The sequence below is a fragment of the Elephas maximus genome, chromosome 16 (genome assembly GCF_024166365.1).
Source record: "Elephas maximus indicus isolate mEleMax1 chromosome 16, mEleMax1 primary haplotype, whole genome shotgun sequence".
Taxonomy (NCBI): domain Eukaryota; kingdom Metazoa; phylum Chordata; class Mammalia; order Proboscidea; family Elephantidae; genus Elephas; species Elephas maximus.
The window spans coordinates 14,545,654-14,569,818 of NC_064834.1; the positions used below are offsets into that span (position 1 = coordinate 14,545,654).

Here is a 24,165-nt window from a genome sequence, read left to right on the forward strand (position 1 = left end):
CCAACAGAAGGTCTGGGGGCCCTGACCACCAAGGTCCTTCCAATCTCAGTCAGACCATTAAGTCTGGTCTTATGAGAATTTGGGGTCTGCATCCCACAGCTCTCCTGCTCCCTCAGGGGTTCTCTGTTGTGTTTCCTGTCAGGGCAGTCATCGGTTGTAGCTGGGCACCATCTAGTTCTTCTGGTCTCAGGATGATGTAGTTGATGGTTCATGTGGCCCTTTCTGTCTCTTGGGCTCGTAATCACCTTGTGTCCTTGGTGTTCTTCATTCTCCTTTGATCCGGTTGGGTTGAGACCAATTGATGCATCTTAAATGGCTGCTTGCTAGTGTTTAAGACCCCAGACGCCACTCTTCAAAGTGGGACGCAGAATGTTTTCGTAATAGATTTTATTATGCCAATTGACTTAGATGTCCCCTGAAACCATGGTCCCCAGACCCCTGCCCCTGCTACGCTGGCCTTCGAAGCATTCAGTTTATTCAGGAAACTTCTTTGCTTTTGGTTTAGTCCAATTGTGCTGACCTCCCCTGTACTGTGTGCTGTCTTTCCCTTCACCTAAAGTAGTTCTTATCTACTATCTAATTAGTGAATACCCCTCTCCCTGCCTCCCTCCCTTCCTCCTCTCGTAACCACGTAAGAATGTTTTCTTCTCAGTTTAAACTATTTCTCAAGTTCTTATAATAGTGGTCTTACACAATATTTGTCCTTTTGCAACTGAATAATTTCACTCAGCATAATGCCTTCCATGGTCTTCCATGTTATGAAATGTTTCACAGATTCCTCACTGTTCTTTATCGATGTACAATATTCCATTGTGTGAATATACCATAATTTATTTATCCATTCATCCATTGATGGGCACCTTGGTTGCTTCCATCTTTTTGCTATTGTAAACAGTGCTGCAATAAACATGGGTGTGCATATATCTGTCCGTGTAAAGGCTCTTATTTCTCTAGGATATATTCCAAGGAGTGGGATTGCTGGATCGTATGGTAGTTCCATTTCTAGCTTTTTAAGGAAGTGCCAAATAGATTTCCAAAGTGGTTGTACCATTTGACATTCCCACGAGCAGTGTACAAGTGTTCCAATCTCTCCACAGCCTCTCCAACATTTATTATTTTGTGTTTTTTGGATTAATGCCAGCCTTGTTGGAGTGAGATGAAATCTCAGTGTAGTTTTGATCTGCATTTCTCTAATGGCTAATGATCGTGAACATTTCCTCATACATCTGTTAGCTACCTGAATGTCTTCTTTAGTGAAGTGTCTATTCATGTCTTTTGCCCATTTTTTAATTGGGCTGTCTTTTTGCAGTTGAGTTTTTGCAGTATTATGTAGATTTTAGAGATCAGGCGCTGATCAGAAATGTCGTAGCTAAAAACTTTTTCCCAGTCTGTAGGTAGTCTTTCTACTCTTTTGGTGAAGTCTTTGGATGAGCACAGGTGTTTGATTTTTAGGAGCTCCTTGTAATCTAGTTTTTCTTCTACGTTCTTTATAATGTTTTCTATACTGTTTATGCTGTGTATTACGGCTCCTAACGTTGTCCCTATTTTTTCTTCCTTGATCTTTATTGTTTTTAGATTTTATATTTAGGTCTTTGATCCATCTTGAGTTAGTTTTTGTGCATGGAGTGAAGTATGGGTCTTGTTTCATTTTTTTTGCAGATGGATATCCAGTTAAGCCAGCATCATTCTTTAAAGAGATGTTTTTTCCCCATTTAACAGACTTTTGGCCTTTGTCAAATATCAACTGCTCATATGTGGATGGATTTATGTCTGGATTCTGAATTCTGTTCCATTGGTCCATGTATCTGTTGTTGTACCAGTACCAGGCTGTTTTGACTACTGTGGCGGTATAATAAGTTCTAAAATCAGGTAAAGTAAGGCCTCCCACTTTGTTTTTCTTTTTCAGTAATGCCTTATTTATCCAGGGCCTCTTTCCCTTCCATATGAAATTGGCGATTTCTTTCTCCATCTCATTAAAGAATGTCTTTGTGACTTGGATCGGAATTGCATTAAATGTATAGATCGCTTTTGGTAGAATAGACATTTTTATAATGTTAAGTCTTCCTATCCATGAGCAAGGTATGTTCTTCTACTTATACAAGTCTCTTTTGGTTTCTTGCAGAAGTGTACTGTAGTTTTCTTTGTATAAGTCTTTTACACCTCTGGTAAGATTTATTTATTCCTAAGTATTTTATCTTCTTGGGGGCTACTGTAAATGGCATTGATTTGGTGATTTCCTCTTTGATGTTCTTTTTGTTGGAGTAGAGGAATCCAACTGATTTTTGTATGTTTGTCTTGTATCCCTATACTCTGCTGAACTCTTCTATTAGTTTCAGTAGTTTTCTGGAGGATTCCTTAGGGTTTTCTGTGTATAAGATAATGTCATCTGCAAGTAGAATACTTTTACTTCTTCCTTGCCAATCTGGATGCCCTTTATTTCTTTATCTAGCCTAATTGTTCTGGCTAGGACTTCCAGCACAATGTTGAATAAGAGTGGTGATAAAGGGCATCCTTGTCTGGTTCCGGATCTCAATGGGAATGTATTTTCAGGCTCTCTCCATTTAGGGTGATGTTGGCTGTTGGCTTTGTATAAATGACCTTTATTATATTGAGAAATTTTCCTTCTATTCCTATTTCGCTGAGAGTTTTTATCATGAATGAGTGTTGAACTTTGTCAAATGCCTTTTCTGCATCAATTGATAAAATCATGTGATTCTTGTCTTTTGTTTTATTTATGTGGTGGATTACATTAATTGTTTTTCTAATGTTGAACCATCCCTGCATACCTGGTATGAATCCCACTTGGTCATGGTGAATTATTTTTTTAATATGTTGTTGAATTCTATTGGCTATAATTTTTTTGAGGATTTTTGTGTCTACATTCATGAGGGATATAGGTCTATAATTTTCTTTTCTTGTGGTGTCTTTACCTGGTTTTGGTATCGGGGATATGGTGGCTTCATAGAATGAGTTTGGTAGTATTCCATCCTTTTCTATGCTCTGAAATACCTTTAGTAGTAGTGGTGTTAACTCTTCTCTGAAGTTTGGTAGAACTCTGCAGTGAAGCCGTTGGGACCAGGGCTTTTTTTTTGTTGGGAGTTTTTTGATTACCTTTTCAATCCCTTCTTTTGTTATGGGTCTATTTAGTTGTTCTACCTCTGTTTGTGTTAGTTTAGGTAGGTAGTGTGTTTCTAGGAATTCATCCATTTCTTCTAGGTTTTCAAATTTGAGTATAGTTTTTCGTAGTAATCTGATATGATTCTTTTAATTTCAGTTGGGTCTGTTGTAATATCGCCCATCTCATTTCTTATTCAGGTTATTTGCTTCCTCTCCTGTTTTTCTTTTGTCAATTTGGCCAATGGTTTATCAATTTTGTTGAGTGTTTCAAAAAACCAGCTTTTGGTCTTGTTAATTCTTTCAGTTGTTTTTCTGTTTTCTATTTCATTTAGTTCAGCTCTAATTTTTATTATTTGTTTTCTTCTCGTTCCTGTGGGTTTCTTTTGTTGCTCTCTTTCTATTTGTTCAAGTTGTAGGGATAGTTCTTTGATTTTGGCCCTTTCTTCTTTTTTGGATGTATGCATTTATTGACGTAAATTGGCCTCTGAGCACCGCTTTTGCTGTGTCCCAAAGGTTCTGATAGGAAGTGTTTTCATTCTCATTGGATTCTCTGAATTTCTTTATTCCATCCTTAATGTCTTCTCTAATCCAGTCTTTTTTGAGCAGGGTATTGTTCAGTTTCCAAGTATTTGATTTTTTTCCCTGCTTTTCCTGTTATTGATTTCCACTTTTATGGCTTTATGGTCAGAGAAGATGCTTTGTAATGTTTCAATGTTTTGGATTATGCTAAGGCTTGCTTTATGACCTAATATGTGGTCTATTCTAGAGAATGTTCCATGTGCACTAGAAAAGAAAATATTGGTTGCTGTTGGGTGGAGTGTTCTGTATGTCTATGAGGTCAAGTTGGTTGATTGTGGCATTTGGATCTTCCGTGCCTTTATTGAGCTTCTTTCTGCATGTCCTGTCCTTCAACAAAAGTGGTGTGTTGAAGTCTTCTACTATTATTGTGGGCTGAATATCTCACTTTTCAATGCTGATAGAGTTTGTTTTATGTATCTTGCAGCCCTGTCATTGGGTGCATAAGTATTTAATACGGTTATATCTTCTTGGTGTATTGTCCCTTTAATCATTATATAGCATCCTTCCTTATCCTTTCTGATGGATTTAACTTTAAAGTCTATTTTGTCAGAAATTAATATTGCCACTCATGCTCTTTTTTGATTGTTGTTTGCTTGATATATTTTTTTCCATCCTTTGTGTCTCTAAGTCTAAGGTGTGTCTCTTGTAGGCAGCATATAGATGGATCTTGTTTTTCAATCCATTCTGCCACTTTCTGTCTCTTTATTGGTGCATTTAGTCCATTTACATTCAGGATAATTATGGGTAGGTATGAATTTAGTGCTATCATTTTGATGTCTTTTTTTGTGTGTTGACAGCTTCTTTTTCCCACTTGATTTTATGTGCTGAGTAGATTTTCTTTATATATTGTCCTTTCCTCATATTTGTTGTTGTTGATTTTGTTTCTGCTGAGTCTGTATTTTTCCCTTGTATTTTATTTTGATGAGTAGGATAGTTTGTCTCCTTTGTGCTTACATTATTATTTACCCTTATTTTTCTAAATTTATAACTTTTATTTCTTTGTATTGCCATATCTTCCTCTCCATATGGAAGGTGTATGATTACATTTCTTAGTCCCTCTCTATTATTTTAATGTTCCCTTCTTTTATATAATAACATCGCCATTACCCTGTGCTGGGCTTTTTTTTTTTTTTTTAAACCTTGCTTTGTTTTTTTTTTTGGGTGGGGGATTTCCCTGTCTGGATTGACTTCTGGTTGCTCTGCCCAGTGTTCTAGTCTTGGGTCGATACCTGATATTATTGATTTTCTAACCAAAGAACTCCCTTTACTATTTCTTGTAGTTTTGGTTTGGTTTTTACAAATTCCCTAAACTTGCGTTTATCTGGAAATGTCTTAATTTCACCTTCATATTTAAGAGACAGTTTTGATGGATATATGATTCTTGGCATGCAATTTTTTTCTCTCAGTTTTTTAAATATGTCATCCCATTGCCTTCTTGCCTGCATGGCTTCTGCCTAGTAGTCCAAGCTTATTCTTATTGGCTCTGCCTTGTAGGCGACTTTTCTTTTATCTCTCGCTGCTCTTATAATTGTCTCTTTATCTTTGGTTTTGGCAAGCTTGATTGTAATATGTCTTGGTGACTTTCTGTTAAGATCTCCCTTATGTGGAGTTCGATGAGCATCTTGGATAGATATCTTCTCATCTTTCACAATATCTGGGAAGTTTTCTGCCAACAAATCTTCAACAATTTTCTCTGTATTTCCTGTTATCCCTCCCTGTTCTGGTACTCCAATCACTCGTAGGTTATTTCTCTTGATAGAGTCCCACATGATTCTTAAGGTTTCTTCATTTTTTTTAATTCTTTTATCTGATATTTCTTCAAATATATTAGTGCCAAGAGATTTGTCTTCGAGTTCAGAAATTCTAGCTTCTACTTGCTCAATTCTGCTCCTCTGACTTTCTATCGAGTTATCTAATTCTGTAATTTTATTGTTAATCTTCTGAATTTCTGATTGCTGTCTGTCTATGGATTTTTCCAGCTTATTAAACTTTTCATTATGTTCCTGAATAATCTTTCTGAGTTCTTCAGTTGCTTTGTCTGTGTGTTCCTTGGCTTGTTCTGTGTATTGCCTCATTTCTTTCCTGATGTCTTGAAGGGTTCTGTATATTAAACTTTTGTGTTCTGTATCTGGTAATTCCAGGAATGCACTTCCATCTAAATGACCCCTGGATTCTTTGTTTTGAGAGCCTGTTGAGGTGATCATGGCCTGTTTCTTTATGTGACTAGATATTGACTGATGTCTCCAAGCCATCTATAAGTTATTGTATTAGTTTATGCTTGCTTACTGTGTTGTAGCTGCTTGCTTTGTTTTGTTTTGGTATACCCCTATGGGTTGCTTGAGTGAGCTAGCTTGATTATTTTCACCTTTAGAGCTCTGGTGTCCTGTCCCCAGCTGGCTAGAGCTGTTATCAGGTATATCAGTCTAGGAGTCCATTCAGTTTTCTTGTATGAATTCAGCTCAGGTTTCCAGGTAGTTGATATCAAGTGTGTGGTATAGGCTCTATCCTACAGTCTTAGAGGGGCAGGGGTGATTGGCGTATATACCTGTATCTGATTGCAGCAGGGGGTCACGCTCTGAACAAGGCAGGGGGCTGAGAACTGACCCCCAAGTGTCTCTGAGGAAAACACATCTCTGTTCCCTAGAGCCTGCTGGTGGGTGGGCTCTGCAGAGGGACCATGGGCACCCAAAGATTTTGTTGTAAGGACCGGGAAGTACCAGTTATCCCTGGGCCCCTGTCGCAGGTGGCTGGGTAACCCAAGTGGAGCCACCGGTCGTTAGGCCCCTGTTGTGGGTAGGTGAGGACCTTGTTTAATAGGCAAAGCAATGTCAAACGTCAAACACCCACCTCTCCACTGCATAGCTGAAATGGTTGGAGTTTGCCAACAAGGGCCTATTCTCCCGAAATAGGCCCACACAGGTCCATGCAGAAGGGAAAGGTGCTCAAGGTCCACAGACGGTTTATGTCTGGACAGGAGCCACTTCTGTCCTGAGCTCCCTCAGTTAACGGAGCTAGCAAATTATCTTTTCCCCCCAGTTGGAAATTTTTTCCTTTCCCAAGGCCGGGACGACGGCTCCAGGTGCTCACCAGGGCCTATCTCAGGCCTAGGGATTCAGCCACTGAAGCTGGGTTGGGGGTGGAGGGGGCACGGTAAAGTATACGCAAGTACTTAGCTTTTGCCGAGAGCTCCCTTCTGTTCAGGTTCCGGAGGTGTGAGTGGGCTGTGTGGCTGGCTGCTTCTCCCTGAGGAAACGGTGGCCAAATGCTAGGACCAGCCCGCCGCCACCGCCACTGCTCTGGGAATGGTGCCTGAGGGCTCCCCGTGATTCAGGTCCGGCAATTCCTCTCCGCTTCTGAACTGTCTCTCGTCCTTCCCCTGCCCCTCAGTTCGTTGTCTAAGCTTGCCTTTGATGCTCAGGGCTCCCAGCTTGTCACAAATTTACTCGTTTCACTTGTTTTTTCGGGTCTTTGTTGTAAAGAGGGCTCGAGGGAAGAGTCTGTCTATTCCACCATCTTGGCTCCGCCCCACAGGAATTTTTTAGAAAACAAGAACCAATTTTCTTTCCTCCTCAGCAAAATAGCATTAAAAGATCTCAGCAAATTTTGGTTGCAGAGACTTCTAACTGGGCAGGGTCAATGTCAGTAGGAACTGGAGGGCGATGGGAGTAGTCAACAGAGAGAAAATAGGAAGACAAATAAGCCCCTTCTGTGCAAAACAGAATTGAATCAACAGCAACGTGTTTGGTTTGTGCAAAATAGAACTTGATAATGGAGGGGCCTGAGAGAAACCCAGGAAAATTAGAGTTTAAACCTTGTTATCTTTGCAACAGAGACCCTATGTAATACAGTTCACACATTCGGTTGTTAACCAAAAGATTGGAGGTTTGAGTCCACCCAGAGGCCCCTTGGAAGAAAGCCCTGTCAATCTACTTCTGAAAAATCAGCCATTGAAAATCCTATGAAGCACAGTTCTACCCTGACACACATGGGATCACCATGAATCAGAATACACTCGATGGCAACTGATTTATCTTTGGAACCCAGTAGGGGAGCCCAGAATCTGGAGGCTGTGCTTAAATAGTACAAAATATCTTTTCAAATTGATTGTGAATTAAGCAATCTTTCCAACACGTAACAGCTAATATTGAGCTGGGTCTCTGTTCTTTTTTAGTTTGCTTTGTGATACATCTCTTATGTACAATGTGCATCAGGTCACCTAGAAGCCTTGTTAAAACAGATTGCAAGGCCTCACTTGAAGTGTCTCTGACTCAGTCAGTAGGTCTAGGATAGAAGGAGCTCTGGTAGCACACGGTTAAGCACTTAGCTGCTAAGAGAAATGTTGGCAGTTTGAACCCACCCAGCCACTCTGCGGTAGAAAGACCTGGTGATCTCCTCCCATAAAGATACCAAAAGTAAAAACAAAACCCATTACATTGAGTTGATTCTGACTCATAGGTACCCTATAAGACAGGGTAAAACTCCCCTATAGGGGTTGCAAGGCTGTAACTTTAGGGAAGCAGACAGCCACATCTTACAGCCAAGAAAACCCTATGGGGCTGTTCTGTTGTGTCACATGGGGGTGGCTTTGAGTTAGGATTGACTCCTCAGCACCTAATAGATCTAGGGGGGCCTGGAGAATTTGCATTTCTAAGAAGTTCCCAGGTGATGCTGATATGGCTGGTGCTGGGACCACACTCTGAAGACCACTGCTTTAAAGATTGCAGTCTTTTGCCAGAAGGAACAATTTAGCAACGGTTAGTCTATAAGAGAAAATGTTCTATTTATTTGTTATTTAACACTGCTTAGGGTCGTCAGGAGTCAGAATCTACGGCAACGGGTTTAACAGGTTTCAAATAGTGGTTCTCTGCCTTGGCTGGACGTTAGGATTACCTGGGGAAATTTTAAAAAATCCCAATACCCAAACCAACTAGAATAACTATGAGTTGGACCTAGATACCAGTATTTTAAAAACTTTTTATTGTGCTTTAGGTGAAAGTTTACAGAGCAAATTGGTTTCCCGTTGGATAGTTTGTCCATAAAGTGCTCCATAACATTGGCGTTATTCCCCACAATGCATCAGCACCCTCCCCATTTCCATCCTAGTTTTCACATTTCCTTTTGTCCTGATTTTCTATCCCTTCCTGCCTTCCCATCTTTGCCCTTGGGCAAATGTCGCCCCTTTGATCTTGTATAATTGATTGTTCTAAGGAACAGTTCCTCTCAGGTGTCATTGTTTATTTTATGGGCCTGTCCATAGTTTGGAAACCCTGGTGGTGCAGCGATTAAGAACTACAGCTGCTAGCCAAAAGGTCGGCAGTTTGAATCCATCAGGTGTTCCTTGGAAACCCTATGGGGCAGTTCCACTCTGTTTTATATGGTCACCATGAGTCAGAATTGACTCAAGGGCATAGTGTCTATAGTTTGGCTGAAAGGTGGCCTCCGAGAATGGCCTCAGCTCCAGTACAGAAGAGTGTCTTAGGGCCATAGTCTGTGGGGTTCCTCTAGTCTCTGTCAGACCAGTAAGTCTGGTCTTTTCTGTGAGTTTGATTTTTTTTCCAAAGTTTTTCTCCTGCTCAGTCCAGGACCCTCTGTTGTGATCCCAGTCAGAGTGGTCAGTAGGGGTAGCTGGGCACCATCTAGTTCTTCCAGTCATGTAGGCTGTGGTTCATGTGGTTCCTTAGTCCTTTGGACTAATTGCTACCTTGAGTCTTTGGTTTTCTTTACTCTCCTTTGCTCTGGATGATAAGAGACCAATCGATGTATCTTAGATGGCCGCTCACAAGGTTTTCAGAGGCCAGACACTACTCATTAAAGCAGGATGCAGAACTTTGTGAACTCTTCTGTGTCAGTTGACATGAATGACCCCCAAGTGTATGGTCCTTCACTTTCGAACCTAGGAACTTCATTCCGTGAGGTGTTTGGTTATATCCGAGAAGTTGCCCCGACTGTGGCCCTTGTGTGCTCTACTGTCTATATTAATAGATAAGTAGCACCTACAGTTATATATGTAGAAATATCCATCGCCAAACGTACCTCTGTAGGTGGGTGGGTTCCCTTACACCCTCCCACACCTCTTGGTATACCTACTGCCTATGTGTCCATTCATAATTTAGTGTTTGTTAATACTGTTGTTGCAGGATTGTCCCTGTAATCACCATCGTTGCCCTTTGTTCTTGCGTTCCTGTTTGTGTCCTTCAGTGTCTTAGTCCCGTTTTGCTGACTTCCCCACATAGTGTATTGCCTTTTCCTTCACTGATATTAACCTGTGTCTTCTATCTTTTTGGTAATTTTCCCTCCCTGGCCCTCCCATCCTTGGTAACCATCAAATAATTTTTTTTTTTTCTGTGTGTGAAGCTTTTGTTTCTTCATAATGGTGGTCTCATACAATATTCGTCCTTTTGTGATTGATTTATTTTATTCAGCAAAGGTCCTCCAAATTCATCCATGTTGTGAGATGTTTCGTGGATTCATCATTGTTCTTCATCGTTGTGCGATATTCCATCGTGTGTATGTGCCACAGTTTGTTAATCCATTCATCTGTTGACGGGCACTTAGGTTGTTTCCATCTTTTTGCTGTTGTGAATAATGCTGCAGTGAACATGGGTGTGCATATGTCTATTCGTGTCACGGCTCTTATTTCTTTAGGATACATACCTAGGAGTGGGGTTGCTGGGTCATATGGTATTTCTATTTCTAGCTTTTTAAGGAAGCACCATACCATTTTCCATAGTGGTTACACCGTTTTACATTCCCACCAGTAGTGTATGAAAGTTCCAATCTCCCCACAAACTTGCCAGCATTTGTAGTTTTCTGTGTTTATGATAAGTGCTGTTGATGTTGGGGTGAGATGGTATCTCACTGTAGTTTTGAATTGCGTCTCTCTAATGGATAATGACCCTGAGCATTTCCTCATGGGTTTGTTAGCCATCTGAATGTCCTCTTTGGTGAAGTGTCTGTTCATATTCTTTGTCCATTTTTTAATTGGATCCTTTGTCTTTTTGTTGTTGAGGTGCTGAAGTTTTCTATAAATTTTAGAGATCAAACCCTTGTCAGATATGTCTTAGCCAAAAATTTTTTTTCCTAGTCCGAAGATTCCCCTTTAAGTCTTTTGGAGAAATCTTTCGATAAGCATAAGTGTTTAATTTTTAGGAGGTCCCATTATCTAATGTTCTGCTGCTATTCATAAGGTTTTTGCTGGCTAATGCTTTTCAGAAGTAGACTGCCAGGTCCTTCTTCCTAGTCTGTCTTAGTCTGGAAGCTCAGCTGAAACCTGTCCTCCATGGGTGACCCTGCTGGTATCTGAATACTGGTGGCATAGCTTCCAGCATCACAGCAACACACAAGCCTCCACAGTACGACAAACTGACAGACACATGGGGGCTTTACGTAGATCAAGAGGCAGTTGTTCGGACAGAACAAGGGGATACTGATTGGTTTAAAGTCAGGAAAGGTGTGCGGCAGGGTTGTATTCTTTCACCATACCTATTTAATCTGTATGCTGAGCAAATAATACGAGAAGCTGGACTATATGAAGAAGAACGGGGCGTCAGAATTGGAGGAAGACTCGTTAACAACCTGCGTTATGCAGATGACACAACCTTGCTTGCTGAAAGTGAAGAGGACTTGAAGCACTTACTAATGAAGATCAAAGACCACAGCCTTCAGTATGGATTACACCTCAACATAAAGAAAACAAAAATTCTCACAACTGGACCAATGAGCAACATCATGATAAACGGAGAAAAGATTGAAGTTGTCAAGGATTTCATTTTACTTGGCTCCACAATCAACAGCCATGGAAGCAGCAGTCAAGAAATCAAAAGACGTGTTGCATTGGGCAAATCTGCTGCAAAGGATCTGTTTAAAGTGTTGAAGAGCAAAGATGTCACCCTGAAGACTAAGGTGCGCCTGACCCAAGCCATGGTATTTTCAATCACATTGTATGCATGTGAAAGCTGGACAATGAATAAAGAAGACCAAAGAAGAGTCGACACCTTTGAATTGTGATGTTGGCAAAGAATGTTGAATATACCATGGATTCCCAAAAGAACGAACAAATCTGTCTTGGAAGAAGTGCGGCCAGAATGCTCCTTAAAGGCAAGGATGGCGAGACTGCATCTTACATACTTTGGACATGTTGTCAGGAGGGATCAGTCTCTGGAGAAGGACATCATGCTTGGCAGAGTACAGGGTCAGCAGAAAAGAGGAAGACCCTCAACGAGGTGGATTGACATGGCGACTGCAACAATGAGCTCAAGCATAACAACGATTGTGAGGATGGCGCAGGACCGGGCAGTGTTTCGTTCTGTTGTGCATAGGGTCACTATGAGTCGGAACCGACTCTACAGCACCTAACAACAACAACCACAATTATCTAATTCACTTTCTGTTGTTTGTACATTTTTAGTTATGTTGGGTATTTTATTTATGCCATATTTTAAGGCCCCTAGTGTTGTCTCTATTTTTACTTCCATGATCTTTATAGTTGTAGGTTTTATATTCAGGCCTTTGATCCATTTTGAGGTAGTTTTCGTGTATGGTGTGAAGTATGGATCCTGTTTCATTTTTTTACAAATGGACATCCAGTTTTGCCAGCACCATTTGTTAAAGAGGCTACCGGTATTTTTGACGTTTTCCAGTTGATTACAAAGTGCAACTGGGATAAAAAACACTATTTTAAAGGTCGTTTTCGGAGAATTTCAGCCAACAGCTAAATTATTCAGGCAGATAAAGGTGTGTTTATATCCTGGTAGGCCACAATAGCATGTCAACATTGTTTCCATACTTTTTATACCTAAAGCAATCAGTTTTCACATACAGTATACACTATCTGTAATTTTCAAAGCATTAGATGATAAATCTGAGATTCAGCATGTGCCCAAGTGTACACAGTACAATCGGTATGAAGGAATCTGCTCTAATATGAATGATATTCCCTTGAGAATCTTTTAAAATATAGAAATTCCCGCTCCCAGCCTCCTGGGATTCTGATTTAGTAGGTCTATGGTAAAAAACAAACCCATTGCCATCAAGTCAATTCCGACTCATAATGACCCTATAGGACAAAGTAGAACTGCCCCATAGGGTTTCCAAGGAGTGGCTGGTGGATTTCAACTGCCAACCTTTTGGTTAGCAGCTTGAACTTTTAACCACTTCGCCTAGGACCCTGGGATATGTACTTTTAATACGTGGTCTGAATCCAACTTTGAGAAATACAAGCAAAGGGAAAATAACGAGCTTTGGATTTGGAGAACGAATACCATTACTGGTGACCTTGGGCAAACTATCTACCACTTTCAACCTTAGTTTCCTCATTTATACAGATAAAGTTAATAATACCTACCTTGCAGTGTTGCTGTGAGAATTAAAAATAATATATAAGAGCATTTAGGCTACGTAGGGAATATGGCAGGCATCGAATAAATTTTACAAATATTTTGAGAAAGCTAGTTGAGTGAATAGGTTATCTGTGCATTCAGATGTTTCTAGTTCTCTTTTAACATCAAGAGAAAAACACAGAAACCCCAGTGGCTGGATAACACCTTCTCAGCTTCTGGGAGAGGTCCCTTGAAGGAATGATGATTTAAGTGTTTTCTGCCTTTATGGGGGAGCAGTGGTTAAGAGTTTGACTGCTAATCAAAAGGCTGGGAGTTCGAATCCACCAGCTGCTCCTTGGAAACCCTGTGGGGTAGTTCTTTCACCTATAGGGTCGGTATGAGTTGGAATTGACTAGACAGCAATGGGTTTGGTTTGTTGGTTTGGTCTGCCTTTATGAGGAGCCCATGTAGCACAATGGTTAATGCTCTCGGCTGCTAACTGAAAGGTTGGTGGTTTGAACCCACCAGGCACTCCATGGGAGAAAGATGTGGCAATCTGCTTCTGTAAAGATTATAGCCTTGGAAACAATCATGAATTGAATTTTGTCCTCCCCAAAATATGTGTCAACTTGGCTAGGCCGTGATTCCCGTATGGTGTGGTTGTCCTCCATTTTGTGATCTGATGTAATTTTCCTATGTGTTGTAAATCCTAATCTCTACCTGTGGTTAATGAGACAAGATTTAAAAAAACAAAAACAAACCTGTTGCTGTCGAGTCAATTCCGACTCATAACAACTCTATAGGACAGAGTAGAAAGAACTGCCCCACAAGGTTTCCAAGGAGTGGCTGAAGGATTCGAACTGCTGACCTTTTAGTTTAGCAGCCAAGCTCTTAACCACTGCAGGACCAGGGCTCTGAGGCAAGATTAAGTTATGTTAAAGAGGATTAAGGTATGATGCAACACCCTTACTCAGGTCACAGCCCTGATCCATGTAAGGGGAATTTCCCTGGGGTGTGGCCTGCATCACCTTTTATCTTACAAAAGATAGGGACTTCCTACCACCAAGAAGGAAGACCCAAAAGTGGAGTGCATCCATTTGACCCCAGGGTCTCTGTGCTGAGAAGCTCCTAGACCAGGGGAAGATTGATGACAAAGAACTTTCCCGGAGCTGACAGAGAGAGAAAGCCTTCCCCTGGAGCTTGTGCCCTGAATTTGGACTTTTAGCCTCCTAAACCCTGGCAGCATAGTGGTTAAGAGCTATGGTTGCTAACCAAAAGGTCAGCAGCCCGAACCCACCAGGCGCTCCTTGGAAACTCTATGGGGCAGTTCTACTTTGTCCTATAGGGTCACTATGAGTTGGAATCTGTGAGAGAATAAATTTCTGTTTGTTAAAGCCATCCACTTGTGTTGTTTTTGTTATAGCAGCACTAGATGACTAAGACAGACAGAAACCCTATGGGGCAGTTCTACTCTGTCCTATAGGGTCACTATGACTCAAACTCAACTTGACTCAGCAGCAATAGATTTGGTTTTTTGGGTTTCTGCCTTTATGAAGGTCTCTGGGAGGAAGGTCCCTGCAACAGAGTTTCTGTGTCTTGTGAACCATGATTGAAGACATTGTACACACTCTCACACTAATAAAAGGACCTCATTATGGTTTCTTCTAGGATTTACTTCCAGAAAAAGTGTCTTTAAATAACAATTTTTCTTCATTTGAAAAACTGTTTTATTGTAATATATGTGTGTATATAAATATACAAAACAAAACATTCACTAATTCAACATCTTTTTAAATTGTGGTAAATATACATGTAACAAATTGTTTGCCTTTTCAACATTCTTCATGTGTACAGTTCAGTGACATTAGTTATGTTGTTCAACCATTATCTATTGCCAAATTTCCCATGGCCCTTACCTGAAGCTCAGTGCCCTCTAACCAGTAAGTCCCCCTTTTTCACTCCCTCCCTCCCACCCCTGGTAACCCCTCATAAACTTCCGTCTCTATACATTTGCCTATTCTAGAAATTTCATGTAGGTGGAATCTACAATATTTGTCCTTTTGTGACTGATTGATTTTGCTCAGCATATATTTTCAAGGTTTATTTCTCTTTATGGCTGCATAATAGTCCACTGTGCCTGTATACATTTTGTTTATCTATCCATCTGTGGATGGTTATTAAGGTTGTTTCTACCTCTTAGCTATTGTGAATAGTGCTGTAATGAATACTGGTCTACAAGTCTCTGTTTGTGTTCCTGCTTTCAAGTCTTTTGGGTATATACTAAGGAGTGGGATTGTTGGGCCATATGGTAGTTCTATGTTTAGCTTTTTAAGGAACCACCAAGATGTTTTCCACAATGGCTGTATCATTTTACATTCCTACCAGCAGCCCTGGTAGTGCAGTGGTTAAGTGTTCAGCTGCTAACCAAAATGTTGACTGCTTGAATCCACCAGCCACCCCTTGAAAATTCTATGGGGGCAGTTCTACTCTGTTAGAATTGCAATGACTTGGAATTGACTTGATCGCAACAGGTTTGTTTTTTTGTTTGGTTTACCAGCAATGTTGAGGGTTCCAATTTCTCTACATCCTTGCCAACACTTGTCATAGCCAACCCAGTGGCGGTGAAGTGGTATGGTTTTGATTTGCATCTTTCTTATGACTAATGGGAGTCCTGGTGATGCAGTGGTTAAGAGCTCAGCTGCTAACCATGAGCTTATTGGCCATCTGTATATCTTCTTTGGTGAAATATCTGTTCAAGTCCTTTGCCCATTTTTTATCACATTCTTCTTTTTTTTTTTTTTAAGAGGACTTTTTATCTCTCAGAAATCTTAGAGCAAAATTTTATGAACCTGTGAGTTTGTATATTTTTCCAAGGAAAGAATTCACAGCCTTCATCAGATTCTCAAGGGAATCCATCACTCGAAAAAGGAAAGCAGCTACAGGCTTAGAGAAAACTACATTGTCCTCATCAAGGGCGACCAATCATCCTGGTTTGCCTGGGACCAGAGGGAGGAGGTCCTGAGAGGTGGGACTTTCAGTGCTAAAATTGGGACAGTCTCAGGAACCCAGGACAAAGTGTTATGCTACCTCATGCAGTAACTTACTCTATTTTAGCAACTGAACTATGGAGTTCATTGCTTCAGTAAAATTGTCTCTGATCTGCTTTGTTCCATAAATGTGCTACTCACGTTGTATCTATTGGTGGCCACCTTAATCTGGGTTCTCTAGAGGAGCAAAACCCGTGACGTGTATCTAAATATATATAGACATAATTACTTCAAAGAAACGGCTCACACAATTGTGAGGAAATGGCTCATGTAATTGTGGGGGCCCGAAAGTCCCAAATCCATGGGTCAGGCGACAGGCTGAAGGTTTCTGCTGGCTCACATGGTTGCAGGGGCTGATGAATCCAAAATTTGCAGGTCAGGCAACAGGCTGGAGGCCTCTGATGGCTCATGGGGTTACAGGGGCTGGTGAATCCAAAATCGACAGGTCAGGCAGCAGCCAGAGACTTCTGCAGGCTTACAGCCCAAGAACCGGAGGTCAGGTGATGAGGAGAATGCAGGGTCGAGAAAGAGAGCGAGCTTTGCCAGAACATCATTTATATACCAGAAGGAGTCCACAACCCCATGGAAACTCCCTCTCAGTTGATTGGCTGCTTACGTCAGATCATAAAACAGAAGGTGATTGCATAGTGTCTGCCATACCACTAAGAATGGTAGCCTAGCCAAGTTGACTAAAAATAACATTAATCCTCACAGTGGCTTTGAGTGTTTTTGGAAGTAGGCAGCTTGTACATGTCAAATCAATGCACCTCTTGTGGAGCACTGGCCGTGCAGTGGTCAAGCGCTCAGCTGCTAACTGAAAGGTCGGCAGTATGATCCCACCAGCCGCTCCATGGGAGAAAGATGTGATCTTCTGTAAAGATTACAGCCTTGGAAACCGTATAGGGCAGTTCTACTCTGTCCTTTAGGGTCACTATGAGTCAGAATTGATTTGATAGCAATGAGTTTGGTGTTTTTTTGTGTGTGTGTGGAGCGCAAAGCTTCTGCAGGCACCAGCTGGCTGAGGAGAATGGACACACCCTCCCAGGAAGAAATAACCCTTGACCTGGGTAGTAAAGTCCCAGAAGTTTTTTACTGCTCTTTTCAGTGACAAAACTGAGAGAGAAAAAAGGTTGGGCCTAGGAGGCTGTTGACATGCCTGGAAGGTAAAACTCATGGGTTTCATGTCTGACTTTTCTCCCAAACCTCTCTCTTTTTACCTGTGTTTATAGTGTTCCACTATAATGAGAAGGTGTTAATTTTTATAAAATCAAATCTGTCAGTCTTTTTATAGCTTTTGAGTTTGGTGCATTCCTTACAAAAGTATTCTCATATCAAGTTATAACAATATTCTGCTATTTTTTTTCTGTGAAAGCAGCCATAAAAAAAATAAATGAGTGTGGCTGTGTTCCAATAAAACTTTATTTATGAACAATGAATGTGAAGTCCAAATAATTTTCACATGTCACAAATTATTATTCTTGTTTTGATTTTCCCTCAACCATTTAAAAATATAAAAATCATTTTTAGCTTGCAGGCTATACAAAACAGGTGGTGGGCTGGACATGGCCCATTTGCCATAGTTTGCCAACCCCTGAATTAGAGAATCAAGTTGCCAGCTGCTCGTGCCTATAAACTGCTAAAACCAGAAAATAAAACTAATTTGTGTATATAGTACATTATTTCTGCCTAGACTCAAAACATCAAACTATAAAGACTCAATGCAACTCAAAATCACTTGAACTATATTTAGAATCAAATCATCACCTTTTTTTCTTAGAACTTTTAATTCAAGCTTCATTCCTGCAGCTAACGTAAAATGCAAATCAACATCACCATGCGATACCCCTTCATACTCACTAGAATAACCATAATAAAAAACATAGATAATAACATGTGTTGGCAAGGATGTGGAGAAATTGGAACCCTCATCACTGCTGATGGGAATGTAAAATGGTGCAGCCACTTGGAAAACAGTTTGGTAGTTCATCTAAATATTAAACAGAGTTACTACATGACCCAGCAATCCCACTCTTAGGTATACACCCATTGCCGTTAAGTTGATCCCAACTCTTAGCGAACCTATAGGACAGAGTAGAACTGGCCCATAGAGTTTCCAAGGAGCGGTTGGTAGATTTGAACTGCCAGCCTCTCGGTTAGCTGCCAAGCTTTTAACCACCGTGTCACAGGGCTTCCCTAGGAATATACTTGAGAGAAAGGAAAAACATATGTCCACATGATAACCTGTATACAAATTTTATAGCAGCATCATTCATAGTAGCCAAAAAGTAGAAACGGCCCAAATGTTCCTCAACTGATGAATAGATAAACAAAATCAGGAATATCCATACAATGGAATATTATTGGAATAAAAATATTTGAAGTATGGATATATACTATAACATAGCTGAATCTTGAAAACATTATGCTAAGTGAAAGAAGCCAGACACAAAAGGTAACAATTGTATGATTTCTTTTATGTGAAATGTCCAGAATAAGCAAATTTACAGAGACTGAAATTAGATTAGTGGTGCCCTAAGAAGAGTTTTTTAAAGAAGAGCCCTGGTGTCACAGTGGTTAAATGCTCAGCTGCTAACTGAAGGGTTGGCAGTTCAAACCCACTCAGCTGCTGTGAGGAGAAAAAGACTTGATGGATCTCCTCCTGTAAAGATTACTGTCTAGAAAATCCTATGAGGCAGTTCCACTCTGTCACATGGGGTCCCTATGAGTTGAAATTGACTCAATGGCACCTAATAATGACAACAAAGTAGGGCAGAGTCCTTAGATGACGCAGATTGTTAGGCACTGGACTGCTAGCTGAAAGGCTGGCAGTTAGAACCCACCCAGAAGGTCTAGCCATCTGCTTCCTAAAGGTCACAGCCTTGAAAACCCTATGGAGTTCTACTCTCCACACATGGGGTCGCCATGAATTGGAATCAATTCAATGGCAACTAACAGCAACTGGATGGGGCAGAGGGGGTATGGAGTGACTGCTAATAGGTACAGGGTTTCTTTCTGGAATGATAAAAATGTCCTAAAATTAGATTGTTGCACAACTTTGTGACTATACTAAAAATAGTTGATTTGTACATGCTACATGGGTGAAATTCTATACCAGAAAGATGTTTAGCTGAGTTTTATTGGCTAAGCAAAGGCATTTGACTGTGTGGATCATAACAAATTATGGATAACTGTCTTAGTTATCTAGTCCTGCTATAACAGAATTACCACATGTGGATGACTTTAACAAAGAGAAATTTATTTCCTCACAGTAAAGAAGGCTAAAAGTCCAAATTCAGGGCATCAGCACGAGTGGAAGACATTCTCTGTCTGTTGGCCTTCTCATCATGATCCCCTGGACTAGGAGCTTCTTCACACAGGGACCCGGGTCCAAAGGACGTGCTCTCCTCCTGGCACTGCTTTCTTGGTGGTATGAGGTCCCCAGCTCTCTGCTTGCTTCTCTTTCCTTTTATCTCTTAAGAGATAAATGATGGTGCAGGCCACACTGGAGGAAACTCCCTTTACTTTGGATCGGGGAGGTGACCTGAGTAAGGGTGGTGTTACAATCCCACCTTAATCCTCTCAACATAAAAATACAATCACAGAATGGAGGACAACCACACAATACTGGGAATCATGGCCCAACCAAGTCGATACACACATTTTTGGGGGGGACATAATTCAATCCATGACAACAACATTGTAAAGAATGGGAATTCCAGAACACTTAATTGTGTTTATGCAGAACCTGTGCATAGACTAAGAGGCGTTCATTCAAACAGAACAAGGGGATACTACATGGTTTAAAATCAGGAAAGGTGTGCGTTAGGATTGTATCTTTACACCATACTTATTCAATCTGTATGCTTAGCAAATAATCTGAGAAGCTGGACTATATGAAGAAGAACAAGGCATCAGGATTGGAGGAAGATTTATTAACAACCTGCAATATACAGAAGACACAACCTTGCTTGCTGAAAGTGAAGAGAACTTGAAGCACTTACTGATGAAGATCAAAGATATAGCCTTCAGTATGGATTACACCTCAACATAAAGAAAATAAAAATCCTCACAAATGGACCAATAAGTAACAACATGATAAACAGAAAATATTGAAGTTCTCAAGGATTTCATATTACTTGGATTCATAATCAACACCTATGGAGCCAGCAGTCGAAAAATCAAACAATGTATTGCATTGGGTAAATCTGCTGCAAAAGACCTCTTTAAAGTGCTCAAAAGCAAAGATGTCATTTTGAGGACTAAGGTGAGCCTGACCAAAGCCATTGTATTTTCAATCACCTCTTATACATGGAAAAGCTGGACAATGAATAAGGAAGCCCAAAGAAGAATTGATGCCTTTGAATTATGGTGTTGGCAAAGAATATTGCATATTCCACAGGCTGCCTGAAGAATGAACAAATCTGCCTTGGAAGAATGCTCCTTAGAAGCAAGGGTGGCGAGACTTCGTCTATTGCACATTGGACATATTATCAGGAGGAGCCAGTTCCTGGAGGAGGACATCATGCTTGGTAAAGTAGAGGATCAGGGAAAAAGAGGAAGACCTTCAAAAAGGCAGACAGACACAGTGGCTACAGTGGACTCAAACATAACAACAATTGTGAGGATGGCACATGTTTTGTTTTGTTGTACACAGGAATCACTATGAGTAAGTACTTGAAGGCAGTAGGTTTGGTTTTTGCCTTTGTTATATTAATGAGACAGGATTAGCATAGGGTGTGTCTTAAGTCAATCTCTTTTGAGATATAAAAGAGAGATTAAACAAGTGAATCAGAGTAGCAGAGATGGGGAAGACACGTGCCCAGCCACATGAAGATCGCCCAGGAGCAGAACCTCAGAAGCCCAGGAGCAGAAGCTCAGAAGAGACAAGGGCCTTCCTCCAGAGCCGACACAGACAGAAAGCCTTTCTCTAGAGCTGGCACCCTGAATTCAGTCTTCTAGCTTCCTATAATGTGAGGAAGGAGCCCTGGAGGTGCAGCAGTTCAAGTGTTTGGCTGCTAATGGATGGTCAGCAGTTCAAACCCACTGGCCGCTCCACGGGAGAAAGGTGTGGCAGTCTGCTTCTGTAAAGATCTACAGCCTTGGAAACCCTATGGGTTTTGGCAACGGGTTTTTTGGTTTAAACTCTGAGAAGATAAATTTCTGTTTGTTAAAGCCACCCAGTTGTGGCATTTCTGTTATAACAGAGGATAATTAAGACAATAACTAAGACACCTAATCTTGGAAGTAACATACCCACCCCTCAATTTCTGCCGTGTTCTATTGGTTCCACGGACCAACGCTGGGACATTGTGGCGGGACTATACAAGGGTGTGAGTATCAGGAGGTGGGATCAATGGGGCATCTTGGACCAAAATCTTGACCACATGTTGCAACATAGTCCCAAATATCCAGAGACTGCTAATTGACTCCTAATATCTATTCTTCCTTTTCTACTGTAATAAGCCTCCTTCTCAATTTTTAACTGGGTGCATGGCTGTCTAGTTTTACTAAAGACTTCTTTCCTAGGCCATCTTTGCAAGAAGTTGTGATCATTTGACTGTGGTCTGGCAAAGGGAAGTAAGACGGAGTGATGTGTGCAATATTCTGTAATGCGTTTATTAAAGAGAGGGACTATGGCTCTTCTAACCCCTTGTTTCATCTGGCTCTTCCTAACATGATGAGCTGGCTAATGCTCCATCTTAGACTGTGAGAGCCAAGATTACACTCTGGGGCTAGTAAAGCGGAAAGCTAGAAGTAGCCTGGGTATCAGAAAACTGCAGACTTACCGTATCAGCTTTGCGCTCCTTATTTCTGGGCTTTTATGTGAGGGATTCTATTTTGCGTAAGCATCTGAACAGTACAGGTATGTAGGAAATATAATAAGTACGGGGAAAATTATAACACTTCCCTGAAGGACATAAGGGAAGGCCTACATAAATGGAGAACTACACTCTGTCCTAAGGAGCCCTGGTGGTGCAGTGGTTAAAGTGATTGGCTGTGAACTGAAACGTCAGCTGTTTGAAACCACCAGCCAGCTCCTGGCAGTCTGTTTTCATAGAGATTCACAGCCTTGGAAACCCAATGGGGTCACTATAGGTCGAATCAACTTGATGGCAGTGGGTTTGGTTTGGTTTTTTGGTTTATATCATGTCCATGTCTTATGAAGATAGTATCATAAGAAAGTTGTCTCCAAGTTAGTCTACAAATCCAATGTATTTTCAACCAAAATCTTGACAGTATTTCTTGTGGACCTTACTAAACTGACTCTAAAATTCAGGTATAAGAGTTAAAAGTCCGAGAATAATCAAGACAGTTTTGAGGACTAATAAGGAGGAAGAACTTTAAAATATGGACTTAATACCTCAAAATTAAAACTGAATGATGGGGTACGTAGGAGCTTCAGCTATATCTGTAACATTTAATTTCACAGAAGAAATACCTGAAACAAATTTGGCAAATGTTAACATTTACTATGTTTGTGTAATGGGTATATGGGTGTTTGTTTCTCTGACTTTTCTTCGGTTTTGAAATGTGTTATAATGTAAAATAATTGAAGATGAAATATCCGATGGGAGGTTTTTTGTTTTGTTTTTTAAAGAAAAAAAAGAAAGAAATGCTATGTGTCTTACTTTGAGGGTTAATTCTTAGCCTGTTTCCTCAGTCTTATGCTATGTCTTGTATCTCCTAAGAAGAGGCAGAAAAATACGGTACAAATACATGGGCCTTGGAGACAAACAGGAAATCTGAATTTGTATCCTATTTCCCCCACTTCCTATATGCCCTTAGGTAAGTCACTTAATCTCTTGGCTTCATTTTCCTTTTGTGAAAAATAGGATGAAAATACTCAGTTCCATCACTGTCCTGTCCTGAGTTCATCTCAGGTCAGAGTTGTCTTTAGCTATGATGGCTGCCACTGATAAAAGACAGAGCTTCTGTACACATTTGTGAAATCATAAAATATAACTCAAAAGCAATCTAGGAGGGACCAAGAAATTCAAAGCTTGTCAGATTGTTCCTGCTACTTTTATGATAATAATAATAATAATTAAAAAAAAAAAAACCCAAACCCACTGCCATCAAGTCAATTCCAACTCATAGTGACCTTATTGGACAGAATAGAAGTGCCCCATAGGGTTCTAAAGAGCAACTGGAGGGTTCCAACTGCTGACCTGTTGGGTGGCAGCCATAGCTTGCTGTAGCTCTTAACCACTGTGCCACCAGGGCCCCAGTTCTTATGACTTCTGATACAATCGCATAAAATACTGCATAGAGTTGTGTTCTTTGCTCTTTGGCCAATAATGCTTTGTCTATTTAATAAACGGAGTCTTTCTAAACTCCCTTCAAGCCATTCGGAAAGATTTTTGTGGTCTTTTTATAATTCTGATTCCTTCAGTGTATGATTAGGTAATGTTCTTGTTGCCCTGAGCGTGGTGTGTGGCCTTAGGGTGGGTAGAGTTACCAGAAACCTTGAGTTTTAGCTTTGGTTTTGCCACGGACCTTGTCTTCACGGGCATGCACTTAAGCAACGTTAGAACTGCTAGTAAGTACACGCTCGTAAAAGGCTTTGCAATTAGGAGGAAGATGCCATCCTGGTCTAAAGGCTTGTTATTCTTTTATGATAGCATCATCATCATCAGCTTCACCACCTAATGTAGACGCGAATGTCTGGTAAGGAACAGTGACTCTGGAAGGAAAAATCAAATCTCCCTTGAGATAATTTTAATTTGATGAATGTTCCCAAATGCTTAAGTCCTGCTTCTTTCCTCTCTTCCTCCTCCCAGGAAAGGCACCAATGCCCAGGCCTGGCTACAAACCTCAGGAACCCAACGGCTGCAGCTCCTACTTCCTGGGTCTCAAGGTACCAGAAAGAGTATGTACTGCTAACATCACCTTCTTCGCTGACTGGTTTTACTGAGACTAATCCGAAAGTAATCACTGACGGAAGGGATCACTTATTGAATCAAGTTGAGCAATGTAATTAAATATTTCACACTGGACATGGAGGAAGGGAGATAATTTGCAAAGAAGGTATCTGATTTTCTTTTCTCAGAGAAAGCTTCCTCTCAGATAAGCCCTTGTGTAGTGGGCCAGAGGAATCCCTCGGT

At 40.7% G+C, this 24,165-nt stretch overlaps 1 protein-coding gene across 2 annotated transcripts in view; it reads left to right on the top strand.

Moving 5' to 3' along the window:
• The window catches only part of PLA2G12B (phospholipase A2 group XIIB), a 34,092-nt gene that overhangs the window by 2,669 nt on the left and 7,258 nt on the right, over window positions 1-24,165 (top strand). For both annotated transcript variants that reach the window (XM_049855526.1, XM_049855525.1), the window contains exon 2: window positions 23,842-23,930. In XM_049855526.1, coding sequence (XP_049711483.1) covers window positions 23,842-23,930 — 89 coding nt within the window. The remainder of the gene's footprint in view (window positions 1-23,841; window positions 23,931-24,165) is intronic.